The sequence below is a fragment of the Strix aluco genome, chromosome 12, assembly GCF_031877795.1.
Source record: "Strix aluco isolate bStrAlu1 chromosome 12, bStrAlu1.hap1, whole genome shotgun sequence".
Lineage (NCBI taxonomy): Eukaryota > Metazoa > Chordata > Aves > Strigiformes > Strigidae > Strix > Strix aluco.
Genome location: NC_133942.1, coordinates 8925194 through 8939430, shown reverse-complemented (window position 1 = coordinate 8939430; position 14237 = coordinate 8925194). Strand labels below are relative to the sequence as shown.

Below are 14237 nucleotides of genomic sequence, written 5' to 3'. Positions count from 1 at the left end.
CAATTAGGTTTTCTTGCCAAATACATTCAGCATGGCTAATGATTAATGAATATAGTGCTTTTCTTTTTATTCACACAGGCTTCTCTCCAAGAAGAAAAGGAAGCCTAGTAATTGAAAATTACCGTGCCTCAAACACTATGCTGGTATTGGTACGCATTACATACTGCTCTTGCAAAGTGGGGGGAAAAAAAAAAGAAACAGTCTCTGGTTGAAGCTGAATTCAATCTTCTTTTTCAAAGTAATTATTTTCCTTTGAAAAGAAAAACTTCACCTACAAAATCCGTGATAATATTTTAAAGGGTACAGATTTAGTATTTTAACAGGGGCATTAAATTCAAATGTCAACAGTGATACTCTTTAGACTACTATGAAATAATATCGTATTTAAATAAGATGATTACTGGGTTTAGATTTTTTTTAAAAAAAAAACAACTATGACATTAAAAATGCTTTAATACAAAGTTCTACCGTGGACCTCATTCTATCAGAAACAGGGCAGACTAAAAACATACCTCTAAACTCTTGATTTCTCATCAAAAACTTCGTTTGACTCTCGTCAGTCTGACACTGCCCCTCATTAAGGCCTCAGATCGGCAAGCAGATAAAACTTCAGGTTTAAAAAAAACAATTAAAAAAAAAAATCACTAAGTAGCTCTGATTCTTCCAAAGCCTTTTAAAAAACGAGCAGCTATCTCTTGCGAGGGCATTTTAGCCCCATCAGCTACCTACAGGATGCTGCCCGTTCCGCTCCCCTTCGCTAGAGACAGATTTTACAGGACGCGTTTTCTACAAGGGTTTGTCGAAAGATCAGACAGCTCCTCTCCGCTTTATGCGACTCCAGCCACGTTAACCGTAACCCCCGCTCCGAACAGCCGTGCTGGCAGGGAAGCTACCTCCTACCCTCCAACTCGTACGCGGCAGTGTAAAGCGCAGCGGCTCCGCGGGGTTGTAGCTCCGCGGGGTTGCGGCACCGCGGGGTTGTGGCTCCGCGGGGTTGCGGCTCCGCGGGGTTGCGGCTCCGCTCCCTGCGCGGCGCGGCCGCCTACACCGAACCACCGCGGCAGCGCAGCGGCAGCCCCGGGCGCTGCCCGGCGCTCGCGGGAAGGACCGAGCCGCCCCATCTCTCCGGGAGCTCCTAAAAATCATCCGCCTGCTCCGGGGCCCGCCCGGCGGGGGTCTCGGCAGGCACTGGCGGCGCCGCCCCCCCACGGCCCGGGGCTCCCGCAGGCCGCCCGGGGGCGAGCGGGGCCGCCCCGCAGCAGCCAGGACGCCGAGCGGCGGCACCGGCGCCCGGAGAGGGGAGGCCGCGGAGCGCCGTAACTCCAGCCGGCCCCGCCGCTCCGGGGCCGGGCTCCCCACCCTTCCCCGCGGCGCGGCGGCTCCCGCGGGCTGCGCCTACCTTTCATCGCGGCGAGCACAAAACACATCATTTGTCAGGGGCGAAGCGGCGGGGAGCGGAGCGGAGCGCGGCGGGCAGGGAGGCGGGGAGGGGAGGCGGGACGGGACGGGCCCTCGGCGTGAACCGCCGCCGCCTCAGCAGCAGCTGCCGCCGCCTGCCAGCGGAGAGCCGCGCCGCGCCGCCATCCCCCGGCCCATATGAGGCTCCATGTGACCCGCTGACATCAGGCCAGCCCCGGCCCCCCGCCTTGTTTACACCGCTCGCTCCCTCCCCGCCCCTGCCCGCCCCTGCCGGCGCCGAGGGGCGGCGCGGGCGGCCGGTCACGGGGCGAGCCCGGCCCGGCAGCGCCGCCCCCTCCGCCGCGGGGCTCCGCCGGCTGCCGCCGGGCCGCCCTCTGCCCCCGCCCCGGGGCCCGGCGCTGCGCGGACCCGGCGGAACGGCCGCGCTGCCCGCCCGCGGTCGCCGGGCGCTCGGGACCGGCGGGTGCTGAGGGAGCTGGAGCCGAAGGGCGGAGAGGGGCCGGCCCACGCGTAACCGAGCGGGCGAAAACGACCCTCGCTCCGGGCAGCAGCGGCCCCTTGCTTCCCTTCCCTTCCCCGGCCTCTCGTGAACTTCACTTTCCCCCCCCTCCCTCCGTGAAGGATTTGTAAGTGTTGTTTTATTGAAGCTACATCTTGGCATAACACGACTATACACTTAATAGTCGTTGACTTGATGATCAAGCAGAACAGCATTTACATTTTAAATTTGTCTGGTGATGGGTTCTTACTCTCTTAGGATTGACTTGGAACGTATGAAGCATTATACCACTGCTGGAGTTATTTTCATATACTCTTATAGCATCAGCTGTCACCCTACTGTCAGTGGGCGAGATGAAGTTTTGCATCATTGATATACACACATCCACGCTACAGGAGGGATAGCGCAAGACTGAACATGGAAAAAAAATCTAACCTATGAAAAAAAAACAAACCATGTTCGTGAAAACTGCATTAATGAAACCAATATTTTTTCCAATTCCTATCTTAGACACTGGAAGAGAGTGTCACAAAATATAAAACTGCAGAAAAGAATTGATGCATGACAAGCTATTTAATAGGGGACAGAACATAACATTTCATAATAATTTAATCAGAAGTACAAGCATTTAGTGAAAATAAGGGAAAACAGATAAAGAGAAGCCAGAGGAAGCATCTGAATATTTGAAACAAAGCCCCACATTTAGAAAGAGCCTTTATGAGATAAGGACAGTGACACAATCTGTTACTACACGGCCCCTAATGGCTAATTCTTCCCTATTTCTTTAATGAGTTCTTAATACAGTATGGTATTATTTAAACATGATTAGAAGCTATCCAGGTGTACTTACCATTTATCAGTCTAGTCATTCAAGTCCCATTAATGCAAAATATTGGTTTAAGTCTTCCTTATTTAAAAAAATTCCAAGAGCTAATCTGGGGCAGCAGTGTAAATTCAGCAGATATCTTTGGCATAAAGTTTTTGATCTGGGTTTGTCATCCATACATTAAGCCATTCCTACCAATAGCACTACACATATAGTGAGATACTGCTCAGAAAAGTTACAGTGGCAGATCTGGTCCCAAATGGGTTTGTGTTCCTGGAGCTTTATCCTCAGCACATGTTTTAAAGTTGCAACGTGCTGAACAGAAATCTTACAGGACATCCTGGACTGAATCAAATACCACTAACAATGCTGTTCAGAGCTCTGGAAAATGCTGCTGTTACACGTGGGCCAGCTGCTGTGCTGCTGTGGAATTTAGATGCAGCCAGAAAACTTGCAGCACGCACAAGAGAAAAGAATGATGTCTTAATATATCATAATATGGGGTTAGATCCCTGTAAACATTTCACTCTGACACAGCAAGTAATGTCAGACCTATGGCTTAAAAAATGTCACAGTCCATTAGCGCTAGTTGTCTTCTCAGACATTTAACCTTAAGGTACGCAGCATTACATTATTACTGATCTGTATTTTTTTCCAGTCCAACTGAAACGCAACTGGTAATCTGGAATGACATCTGATGTGCTAAATGGCTTCAATAATAAGCAGGCGACACAGATTTTGCATTCTTACAAATGCCTTACAACGGTTGCTTCATAAAATTATAGAAGATTGGTCATCAGACATTTTAAGTGAGAAGAGCATACTTAAAATAGTCCATTACTTGTTATCAATATTCCATCTAAAGCCATCTGCTAACTGACTTTTGGATGTATAAACACATCCATTCGCACTTTAGTTTTCTGTCTTGGTTTGACCTCATTATGAAAATTCAATGCAAAATTCCTTTCCTCCCAATTTACCAAACTATTGCAATACTGAGTGTCTCACTTGAGTTCAGACACCATATCAATAACAACACAAAGACAATGTGCCAGTCAAATAATACTTAGCTCGGTATTACAGTTTACTTGACACACAATTGCTCTCACTGGTTTGTACAGCAGGGTTTCATCTGACTTACATGAATGCTTCCTTATTTTCCAGAAGCTTGTGCTCTGTTGTGCTTGTTGCTTAAGCATCTGATAAATACCTGTAAAACACCACAAAAGCGCATACTCTTCATAGGAGCCAGAAACTACACCTCAGATTCCACACTATTCTATCCTCGCTTTCTGCATCCAAACACCTCCCGAAGGTGTCAAATCTATGTATTAATGGTTTGGACTAATTAGCGGCCTGCAAAGTAGGCCCTGACCACAGCCTCATCCTTCACACCACCTTTTCTTCAGAAAAGACAGTAGCCAAGTCCCAGGGGGACGGCTGGGCCTGCTACTCAACATCCAAGTCACCACCGCTCCCTTTGCGGGGAACACACACGTCTCCCACTTACGTACGTGCTCCCAAACGTGGGTGGTTCCAAAACCCCACTGCAGCTTGTCTGTGGCTCCAGAATGTGGCCATTTTTGAGAAATGGAAGTTTGCTTTTCACACTGGGCGCTGGTGGGGAGCAGGCCGCCCAGCCCCAGCACGCGGCTGGCCTGCTGCTGTCAGGGTGCAGCACCCGGCTGCGGGCGAGCGGGCAGCACCCGGCGCGCTCCTCCCTGGGGTAGACCACCCATGAAACGGCTGAACGCTGCGAGGGGGGCCGGGAGGATGCGAGATGCGCTCCTGCCCTTTCACAGCAGATAAAGACAAGCCAAGGCAGCTGCGCTCTTGCCTGCCTTTGGTGTGCCAGTCCCGAGGCCTGCCACAACTGAGGGAAGCCGTGAGCACTACGGCCTGCTACAGTGTAAACTTCAACTCTAACCACACTCAAACATCCAGGAACTACAAATGTTAGACTGCTACTTTAAAGATGTTAACATATTGTGTAACCTTATCAGTATTGTTCTGTGTTGTATCGATATAAAAGGTGTTCAACTTATTAGCCTAACCACAAGCCTCCGCAGCAATCAGAGGGAAAGAACTGTTTCTAGCAACCTTTTCAACCTCTGCTAGGTGCAAAAAAAAAAAAAAAAAAAAAGGCGTTCAGTTGCTAGCAGAGAAAGGGAAAACACCTATTATGTCTATTAGCACTAGTAGTCAGGGAACGAGTATTTAATTGAGTATTCTTAAGCACAGGACAGAAAATATTGAAAAGCTGTCCTCCTCCACCTCTTCCTAAACCTACTAAGCAAAGAAATAAATTCAACTTCGAAGATGAACCAATAACTGCTCCTAACTACTTGTTCAAAGACATCCCCAAACAGAAGTAGTTTAAATGCAACTAATTAAAGAAGGATGTTTATGTCGTCCCAACTTGGAACATGAATGGAGAGCATTTCTGCAGACTGATGGGTCATTGTTTTGCATTCTTGACTAGGTGAAGCTGCATGGTTAAGCTTAATTCAAGAAGAATTTCAAGACCTCCTTATCGCTAAAATTTAACATTTGATTAATAAATACAGAATGTAACCACCACCTTCCTTCCCTACATAGCAGAGAGGAAAAAATGCTCGTAAAAAAAGAAGAAAATGTGTCATGTAGTAAGCCCCTGTCTGAAGGAGGTATAACCACACAGGGTTGTTATGAAGTTGAAGTTGTCAAACCACTAGGAGGTACAGCATTTAGCGACTGCTCTATCACTGTCACATACACAACTGCATGCAAATCCTCTTGCAGGGAAATGACTGCATGCTGCATTCTCCCATGGAGATGAAAACTTACTGGAAAAGAAACACCACATAAAAACATTTCAATAAATTGTCCAAGGCCTCCACATTTTCAGTTTTAGCAGACAGCTTCTTCACTTTGTTAAAACGACCTAGAGCTGTTTTTCACATATGTTTTTGCTTATAAAAGGGTTTAGACTGTGAGTATAAATTTACATAACAATGTGTATTTTTAATTGTTTTTTCTGAAGTTTTCATATGCTTTTAATGAAAGAAGTTCTTTAAAATGTGTACAAAATCTTGTATTGATTCAAACAGTAACATTTAGAAAGGTTCAAGTATTTTTCAGTACATCAAACACCTACAGAAAATTCATTTCTTATCAACATTTAAAGAGCTCCACTGAGGAATTAAACCCTGCCCAGAGAAGATGACAGCAGCTAGCTGGTAAATGGGAAAAAGCAGTTGATACTGAAAGCAAAGCCTTTCTCCATTTGCAACCCAATCACATGTCCTAACGTCAGGTGAAGTGTTAAGCTCCCAGCTCATGTTAGGGATGTAGCTCTAGAGGCAACAAGAGTTTAAAACATATGACAAGTTCCAAGCGTTAGAAAGCTGTGCTGTTGCCTTTTTGGCTTTTTACACAACAATAATTATAGGTGAAACTCACACAGGTACAGCAGTCACAATGGCCTTGTCCACCAAATACATCCAAAACCGAGTGTAGGAAAACTGCATCTCTAAATAATCTTTAAAATACAAATCACAATTCTGTCGACCCTATTGACAATCACTTTTTAAGGGGTTTCTAACTGGTATACACAACACCCACAAAAAGAAAATTATTGTTCCTTAACACATTTCCCCCTCCAGATTTAGTGGTATTTTAATCTTCATTTATTTCTAGCCCTCCAAGTAGCACACTGTCGAAGATGAATCTAACCGAGGTTGTCCTCATTAAAGTTGCCTCTTTTTCATCTATTTAAAACTGCTACTGTGCTGACCCTGCAATCATACCATTTTGCTTCAGACAAAATACCTTCCTAAATTCTTGCTGAGGAGGTGTGCTTTTGTGCAGCGTGGGCCTGCAGCTATATGTCTTAATCAAGCCATTTTATAAACTACCCCACAACTTCCAATTAAGTACATTGCTATCCACAACTGTTGAACTGGTTGCTGTGCTTTGCCAAACAGCTGCTACAGTTCTGCACCTGGTGAAATGAAGTGCGAGTTGACAAAATGTTTTGGGGTTCATCTGGATGAAAGGTAAGTCCAAAGTCATTATTATCAGCTAGGTATGCTACTGGCAGGAAAAGATTTTAAAGATCTAGTCAACTGGATTGTCACCCAGTTTCCTCTGACCTTGAAATCCCTTGAAAGGATATCATATTTGCTGCTTTTCAAAATGTAAAGTAACAGCAGTACACTTCAAAATTAAAGTGATTAGAAAGATTAGATTATGGCCAATTAATCATCTACCACCAACTGCAAGTGGGTCCATGAAAAGATTACAAGGTTATCAAGAAATAGACCAAACTGGACTTTGTAGCATCCCTCTTTTCTCTACACCTAAAACAGGGTTATGAAGTGACAGGTATTGGATTACTGATCACGCTGCCATTGCCACGTCCCTCTTTGATCCCAGATTCTTGTCTATACAGTTTTGAAGTTGTCTTAGACCACATCATCAAATCTTTCTTCAATGTCCTAACATTAATGCTGCCAGAAAGCTGGAATTGTTTGAAAGCTGTTTGAGCTCTCTTTTTCATGCATAATCTTACCTGGCTATTTTTGGCCAGAGTTGTTTGGCAATGACTGCAGATCTGATTTGTTCAGTATATCCCTTTTGGTGGGGAAAAGTCCAGGGTGTAAAACCTACTGTTGAGATGATTGTCAGTAGCACAAACACCAGCAAGATACTGGTTATCCTCAAAGAAGCAATTGTTAGACCCTTGTTTAAGGATCATCATCATATAATAATTTTTTGGCATAAACAGGCTCTCCAAAGAACCACCCTTTCCTGCAAACCCACTCAAAAAGAATCATGTTGGTTGTAGTGAAACATCTTCAACATATTTTGGAATCTTCAAAAGTCCTTTTATCCCTTATCAGCTTGCTGTTCAGGCTTCAGTAGCACAGAAACAGCCCTTGCAATGTTGCTCAGTTAACAACTGGACATCCCGCTGGTGACAAATGAAAACAAATGCCTGGATACAGAGATACTGGCCATCAACTGTACAGGTGCTGGTGCCTTTTGGAGGCTTGATGAGAGTAGACAGAACTCTGTAAGCGCTTTGGTCCCTTTCTGAAAAATACCTTAGTAGTATTGGAAAAGTTCTCACTTGCCTAAAAAGCCTTCGGCCTGTACCCCTCTTAGTTTTATGGCCAACAACTGAGTTTCACAAAGTATTAGGTGCCATTCCCAAAATTTAGTGCATACAGTCATTTGCAGAAGGATTGCAATGCTCACAGGGATGCCCTGTTCTCATGAATTCCCACAGAAAAGGAAAATGAGAACTAGTAAGAATGCTCCAAGCCTCCTTGGTTCCCCCAGCAAATTTGTGACTGACCTGACCACTGGCTTCAGGTCTTTAGCCAGTTACGTACCAGGGATAAATAACAGGTTTTTTCCCTGAGGTACATGGATCAAATGGTGGTGTTCTGTTTCTTTAATTACTGGGTTTCTCTTTCTGCCCTCTTTTGAATCATCGGGGATGGCCAAGGTGGGAGAAAGGGTAACAGTGAGCAGTGTGTGAGATGAAGTGAGGCAAATTTCTTTCTCAGAATCTTCCTCACAAATGTGTCTGGCCACATGCAGCATCAGGATGGAACCTAGTGGTTTCCTGGCCTTTTCCTGTGTAATGGTTCAACAGTTCAGATGATATGGGCATATCCCCATGGATCCTCTATCACTCCATGTGCCTAGGGCATTAACAGCACTTTAGCCTCTTTCAATTCCTCTCTGCTTATGGCACATGCTTTAATCTGTTGACAGACAAAATGTTTCAACTACACTTCAGAATAACCAGAGAAATGTAATAGTCTGCAGTCTACAGCAGCCAAACAAAAATGTCCCTTCTGCCTGTAAACTCTGGAAACTATGTCTAAGTCATAGTTGCCAGAGGACAACTGAAGTAGCTTCACATAGCAGAGCTAAGGGGTAAGGATGAGGATGCTTCATGTATTGAATTTGCCCTGCACCCCCTTACAGATTGAGCAAAATTAACCTGAGCGAAACTGTAAGTATGCCAGCAGTTAAATTATTTCAGGTCATGCCCAGTGTCAAAACTCCCTCTTACACTATACAAGACCAGCAAGCAAACTTTCCCTATTTTGAAGAATGTGATTAAGAATGTGAGTTTTAGTGGGACAAATAACCTGTGCTGGGGATTCCGAAAACTAATATGGGAATTATTTTTCTTTCATGGAAAATAGAAGCATCTGTCCAGTCAAGCAAACCAAGCAATGATTCTGTGTTATGAAATACTCTTTTTATAACTATTGACATTTCAGTCAGTAGTGCCACATGTCAATAGTGGTTTTATTGCTCACATTTAAAGTGCAGCTTTCAGGACAGGATTCATCTAAGTTGACGTTGTCTGATCAGCAGCATATTTCCTGCTCCTGTGAGCAGATACATTATTTATACAGCTTTGCACTGGAGAGTACTTGTGCTATTATGAGAAAATTTTTAAGATCTGGCAGGTTTTCTACGTCTCAATGCAAAATACAAGCTTAGAACCACACATGCTTTCTAAGACAATTAAAGTTCCATGTTAGGCTTCTCTCCAGAATTAGTCTTCAAGCTACAGTTTACATGGGCTTCTAAGCCTGACTCCCTCCTTTCCAGCACAGTACTTAACAGACAGGTCTTAAATACTGTGCATATCGCATTTTCTCCAGTTCCTCCTCAGATTAATACCAAGCTCCAGAACAGAAATACTGGCAAGTCTAACATACCCTCTGATCACGTATTAGCAGATCACTGTTAATTTCTCCCATTTCTCACTTCTTGGTATTCTGATGGTAGCTGGCAAACTGGTTTTTACAGATCAAATGCTATTGTTCTAATGAAACTTAAGAGCCACTCCAGCAGCCTTCACTCCAGATATCCTCCCCCATGGCACCATTACATTCTTAAAATTATCAAAGAAAATTCAACTTTAAGGATAACATAAACTTTAATGATCTCTTTTCAAAAGTGAGTACAGCCTCAACTGTTGTACTTCAAACAAACAAAACACTGCATACCTACTTACAGTGATAAATAAACGATGATACAGTTCCTGGGCATGAAATCCATACAGATAATTCCTTTGCATAATTCTGATTATCAGATATGATAAAGTGACACTGTTGAAGGATATTAGACTTTAGTAGAAGCAAAATAAGATGATTCACTCACAAAGGAAGGTAATTATTTGAGAGCATTGTTTTACTAATAATCACCAAGTTCAGAGGAGAACACCTGCACAGTACTGTCTTTTACTTTAGAAGGGAGGAGAGCAGTATTCTAAGCTGATGAATTTGATTACAAAGCAGAGCATATAGGGCAGACCACCTAGAGGGAATGATCTACTGCCTCATATAAAATCTGGTTTTATAACCTGCATTTGTATTAATTTAGCTTGAGACAGCTTTTTTTTTAAATCCTATTTAGAAAGCAAAACAGGTAAAGGATTTAGAAACCTTTTCATTTTCTATCTTAGTAATTTAATCTGAGCTACTACCACTTGCTTGATAAGAATAATTTTAAACTCATAATTTAAAACTCATTAGCATACACCCGTCTTACAGAAAAGAATCCGCCAAGCATATTTCACATAGGCACATCATTTCTGATCATTTCAATTCAATTTTAAAGGATCTTTGACAGGGCCACTGAAAGGCTTGTCAAAGAACAGGGAAACATTATGACATTCTTTCCCCATATCCCTTTCCAGAGCATGAAATATGAGGGACATTTCTAATAGAATCAAGGCTAATTTAAGACACCGTTAATCTTTACTTTAAGGCTGCTATAGCTGGGGAGGTTACCTCTAGCACATGGCATCTGTTCTTCAGCGCACATCTGTAGTCAGGTTCTAAGAAATACACCAGTTATTAAGACACAAACTTCCTGACTCCAAAGCAAATGTATTGCAAGCATGTACTTTACAAGCTACGATGAGCAGAGATCCCTGAATTTCAATACAGCTTGTTGGGGTTTTTTTATATGTCCAATAATTTAAAAAGGTATCTGCTGCTTTTGATCATTCTATTAATTTTTAGCTGAAGGACAAAGTATTTTTTTTTACTGACTGGAAACTCCTTCCCCAAATGATATTTTTGTTATTTTAAGAGAGTCATTTATCTACTCTCTAGCATGAACATTTGAAATTGATTTGTGTTTTCAGTTAAAGTGCATCATCAGAGCTATTATACTTTACATCTGTTCAACAAGCCTATTACAATTACACAATCCACAAGAAGTTGCATGATAGCTACAGGTAAGACACACTGCATATAGCAGGCCAAACCTTGCCTCCTGTACACGTGAGCAGTCCTGCTGAAACCAATGGGTTCGCTCACACTTCTGGGACAAACAGCACCAACCAGTATGTTGGAGCACTGCTCTTCTGTGGACTGCGTATAAAAGAACCAGGTGCTCTGCAAGGCCTGGGACAGATGAGTAATTGTCAAGTGAAACTGAGAGGCACGTGAGCGGAGGTATGAAACAATGAAAAATGAGATTAATGCCAAAGAATAAAAAACTCGAGAAAATAATTACTAAAAAGAAATAGGAGGTATATCAATAAAAAGTGAAAGATGAAAAAGGCTGTACAAGATCAAGGTGTGTTAAGTTCCTCTATGTCATCACCAGAATTACAGCAGTGAGAAGGACCTCTGCAATTCACTGACCAAAGACAAAGTGACAGACTGCCCACTGCTGAGGTAAAGCCAGATGAGGGATGGAGACAAGCTCTTGTGCAGATGACTAAATGGCTGCAACGTGCTGAACGAACAGATGACCCTGTTTTTTAACAAATCTGAGATGAATGGAAGCTGGATCACTTCTAATAGAAGAACTGAAGAAAATTTCAGAGGGAGGTGAAGAAGAACTGAAGTTCAGAGATATCGATGAGATCCACACCAAAATGCTGAGGGAGGAAGCTTCTAAAGCACTGCTAAAGATAGTTAATACAATACAAAATTAACAGAACTTGCTATCAAATAGAAGAAATACCAATGTGAAATTGCCCTACCTCAGTGTGAAAAATGTAGAAGACTCACACTATTTTTACCCAGAAAATCATCATCATGTTTTCTTCACAACCTTCTGCTTAATAATTTTGAAAAATCATACAGAACAGATGTATGATAAAAATCAAAGGGTATTCTGATAGAAGCAATTGCTTAAAGATTACATATTCCTGTAGCAAATTTCTGAACAATGTAAAATACTAGACAACTCTTTCGGAGCCTCAGTTTCGAGACAATGAGAGAATAGAGCATTCTCTGTGGCAGCTGCTTGGTTCTCCTCAGTATCTATGATATATCTGCTGTATTTCCATCCAGTATTGAAGTGAAAAGGAGACAAGCAGCAAATGGGAGCAGCCGCTGACAGAACCTTGAAAGCTCTGTACTCAAAATCAAGCGTACAACAGGAATCCTCACCAATGCACAGGACAGAAGAGTCATTTCCAAAAACTAGCATGTATATGCAGCTGCCCTCGAGTTAGGAATATATCAGTGCCTGTGATAAAGACAGTCTGCTAACATTCTGCAGATCTGCTAACATCTATAGATCCAACAGCAAGGGTCCCCAAACCTTGCTGTTAGGGCCAGCCTATTAAGTGATGGTAACCATATTTGATTTTGCAACAGCATTTTTCTGCATACAAAGAGGGGAAAACTGAGGTAATTCTGGGTCCTCAGTATCTTTGCATGCTTACACAGCTGGGGTCTTGAAGTCCCCGGGAAAAAGGAGAGAAATTACATGTATGAACTAGCCTCTAGAAACTCCTAAAGACCTCTGAGGAGAATGGTTAAGAGAAGGGAGAAGTAACTGCTCCTGGACATTGAGTGCCCTGTGTTCCTCAAGGCTGCAAGCCGCTTTGTTCAGAAGGCAGGATCTTCTCGAAACAGCCTCGAGGGGAGCCCCATGGACCCTCCCAACCCACAGCAAGCTTTCAGATGTGCATTGATCTGTTACAGAAAGGATACCCCATTGCAAAGCCCTAGACATTTTACTTCTTTCTACCTAATCTTGCCTTCGCTTTTGTTTCATCTACATAGATGTTAGCCTTGCCATACAGCATTCAAAGCTACACAAAAGTATTTATTCTTTGTTAGACTTCTTTGCCATTTAAGGCTGGTACTCTGCAAAGAGCAATATGCATAGTTTCATAAGGGGAAATGAGTGCATTATTTTTGACTCCACAAACTCTAGCCCTTCCTCTTTAGTTGTCTAATGATCCCAAACAGAAAACATGCCAAGACATTGCAATATAAACGCTTCATTGGTTTTGTCAACTAAATAAGAAAACAAATCTTTTCGAGCAATCATTATGTTTACATTAAGCCTGCAAAACATTTAACAGTATTAAGAAGGAAGAAATACACAGAATTTTTGTATGATGAAATTGAAAGGAAAAATTTATAAAGCTTATAAAGAAAGACCCAGATTCCCTGACACAAGAACTAAATCTCAAATCTGGCCCCAAAAATCCACGCAGGATCAGTGGTCTACCTGTATGAAAGAGGCAGCAGCTGGGGTTCACACTGGGGTTTTCAGGCAGCACAGTAATGGTAGGCAGGTCTGTCATTGTCCTAAGTGAAAAAGATGCTATCTTTGTCAGGAGAAAATTGGAAGATGTTTTGTACTGCTATACCAACTCCTCAGGTCTGATATAACTTTAGAGGTGTATCACAAGTACTTTGTGAGCATTGATGACCATACAGCAAGGGCAAAAATCACTATGTTTGTAGAGGTCTTAGGTGAAAACTTTCAGGTGGTTCGTTACAGATATTCTTTCTTCTTTAAAGGCTCAAATACTTGTTTTCACTACTTGCAGTGCTGATTCAAGTTATTCCACACCCAGCCATCTAGCTCCTTTTTGCTTTCATTTTCTCATGAAAATAGAAGGAAGGAAGCACCAGCTTGGCATTAGTTGGTCTTACCAATACCATGGTAATGTCTCAGTTTGTAATTATTTCATGTACCATGATACTGGGTAGGATAAAATAATCCAAAATTGTGAAATAATGTTCTGCCACATTTCATGTGCTTGCTATTGGAGATGTTACAGATTACTGATGTGATCTAAAATCCAGCAAAGACATAAAAACAAATTTAAAAGACACTGGTAGAATAAGCAGCTGAATGTCTGTATGCTTCTCACTCTGCTAAGTAAGGTGAAAAATCTCACTAGAGATAGGCCTAATTGTTCTCCATACTGATGAAGATAAAGAAATAAATAGGAAAGGACTGTCAAAGGCAACGTGAAACCACCAATGGTGTACAGAGGGTTTACAAGAGTTAGGACTAAGGATACAGCAATACTGCAGTATCTTGGTGCCCATTACTACTATTATAAAAAAAGCCAAACACAGCTAGGTCACATTTGAAAGCATTATCTTGCCTCTTTAAAAGATATTATTAGTTTACTTGCAGGTTATTTATTTTTTCCCTTGTCACTAAACCCAATCAATATTAGTAGTATGGATATTTTTATTCTTT

General features: G+C 42.5%; 1 protein-coding gene across 4 annotated transcripts in view; it reads right to left on the bottom strand.

Moving 5' to 3' along the window:
* RORA (RAR related orphan receptor A) overlaps positions 1–14237 on the bottom strand; it is a 383361-nt gene that overhangs the window by 74786 nt on the left and 294338 nt on the right. Inside the window, exon 1 of one of the 4 annotated variants that reach the window (XM_074836865.1) lies at positions 1400–1575. The exons of 2 other annotated variants lie outside the window; for them this stretch is intronic. In XM_074836865.1, coding sequence (XP_074692966.1) covers positions 1400–1430 — 31 coding nt within the window. In that variant the 5' untranslated portion in view covers positions 1431–1575. Of the gene's footprint in view, positions 1–512; positions 899–1399; positions 1576–14237 lie in introns of those variants that run through there. One more of the 4 variants, XM_074836866.1, reaches the window with a different exon arrangement.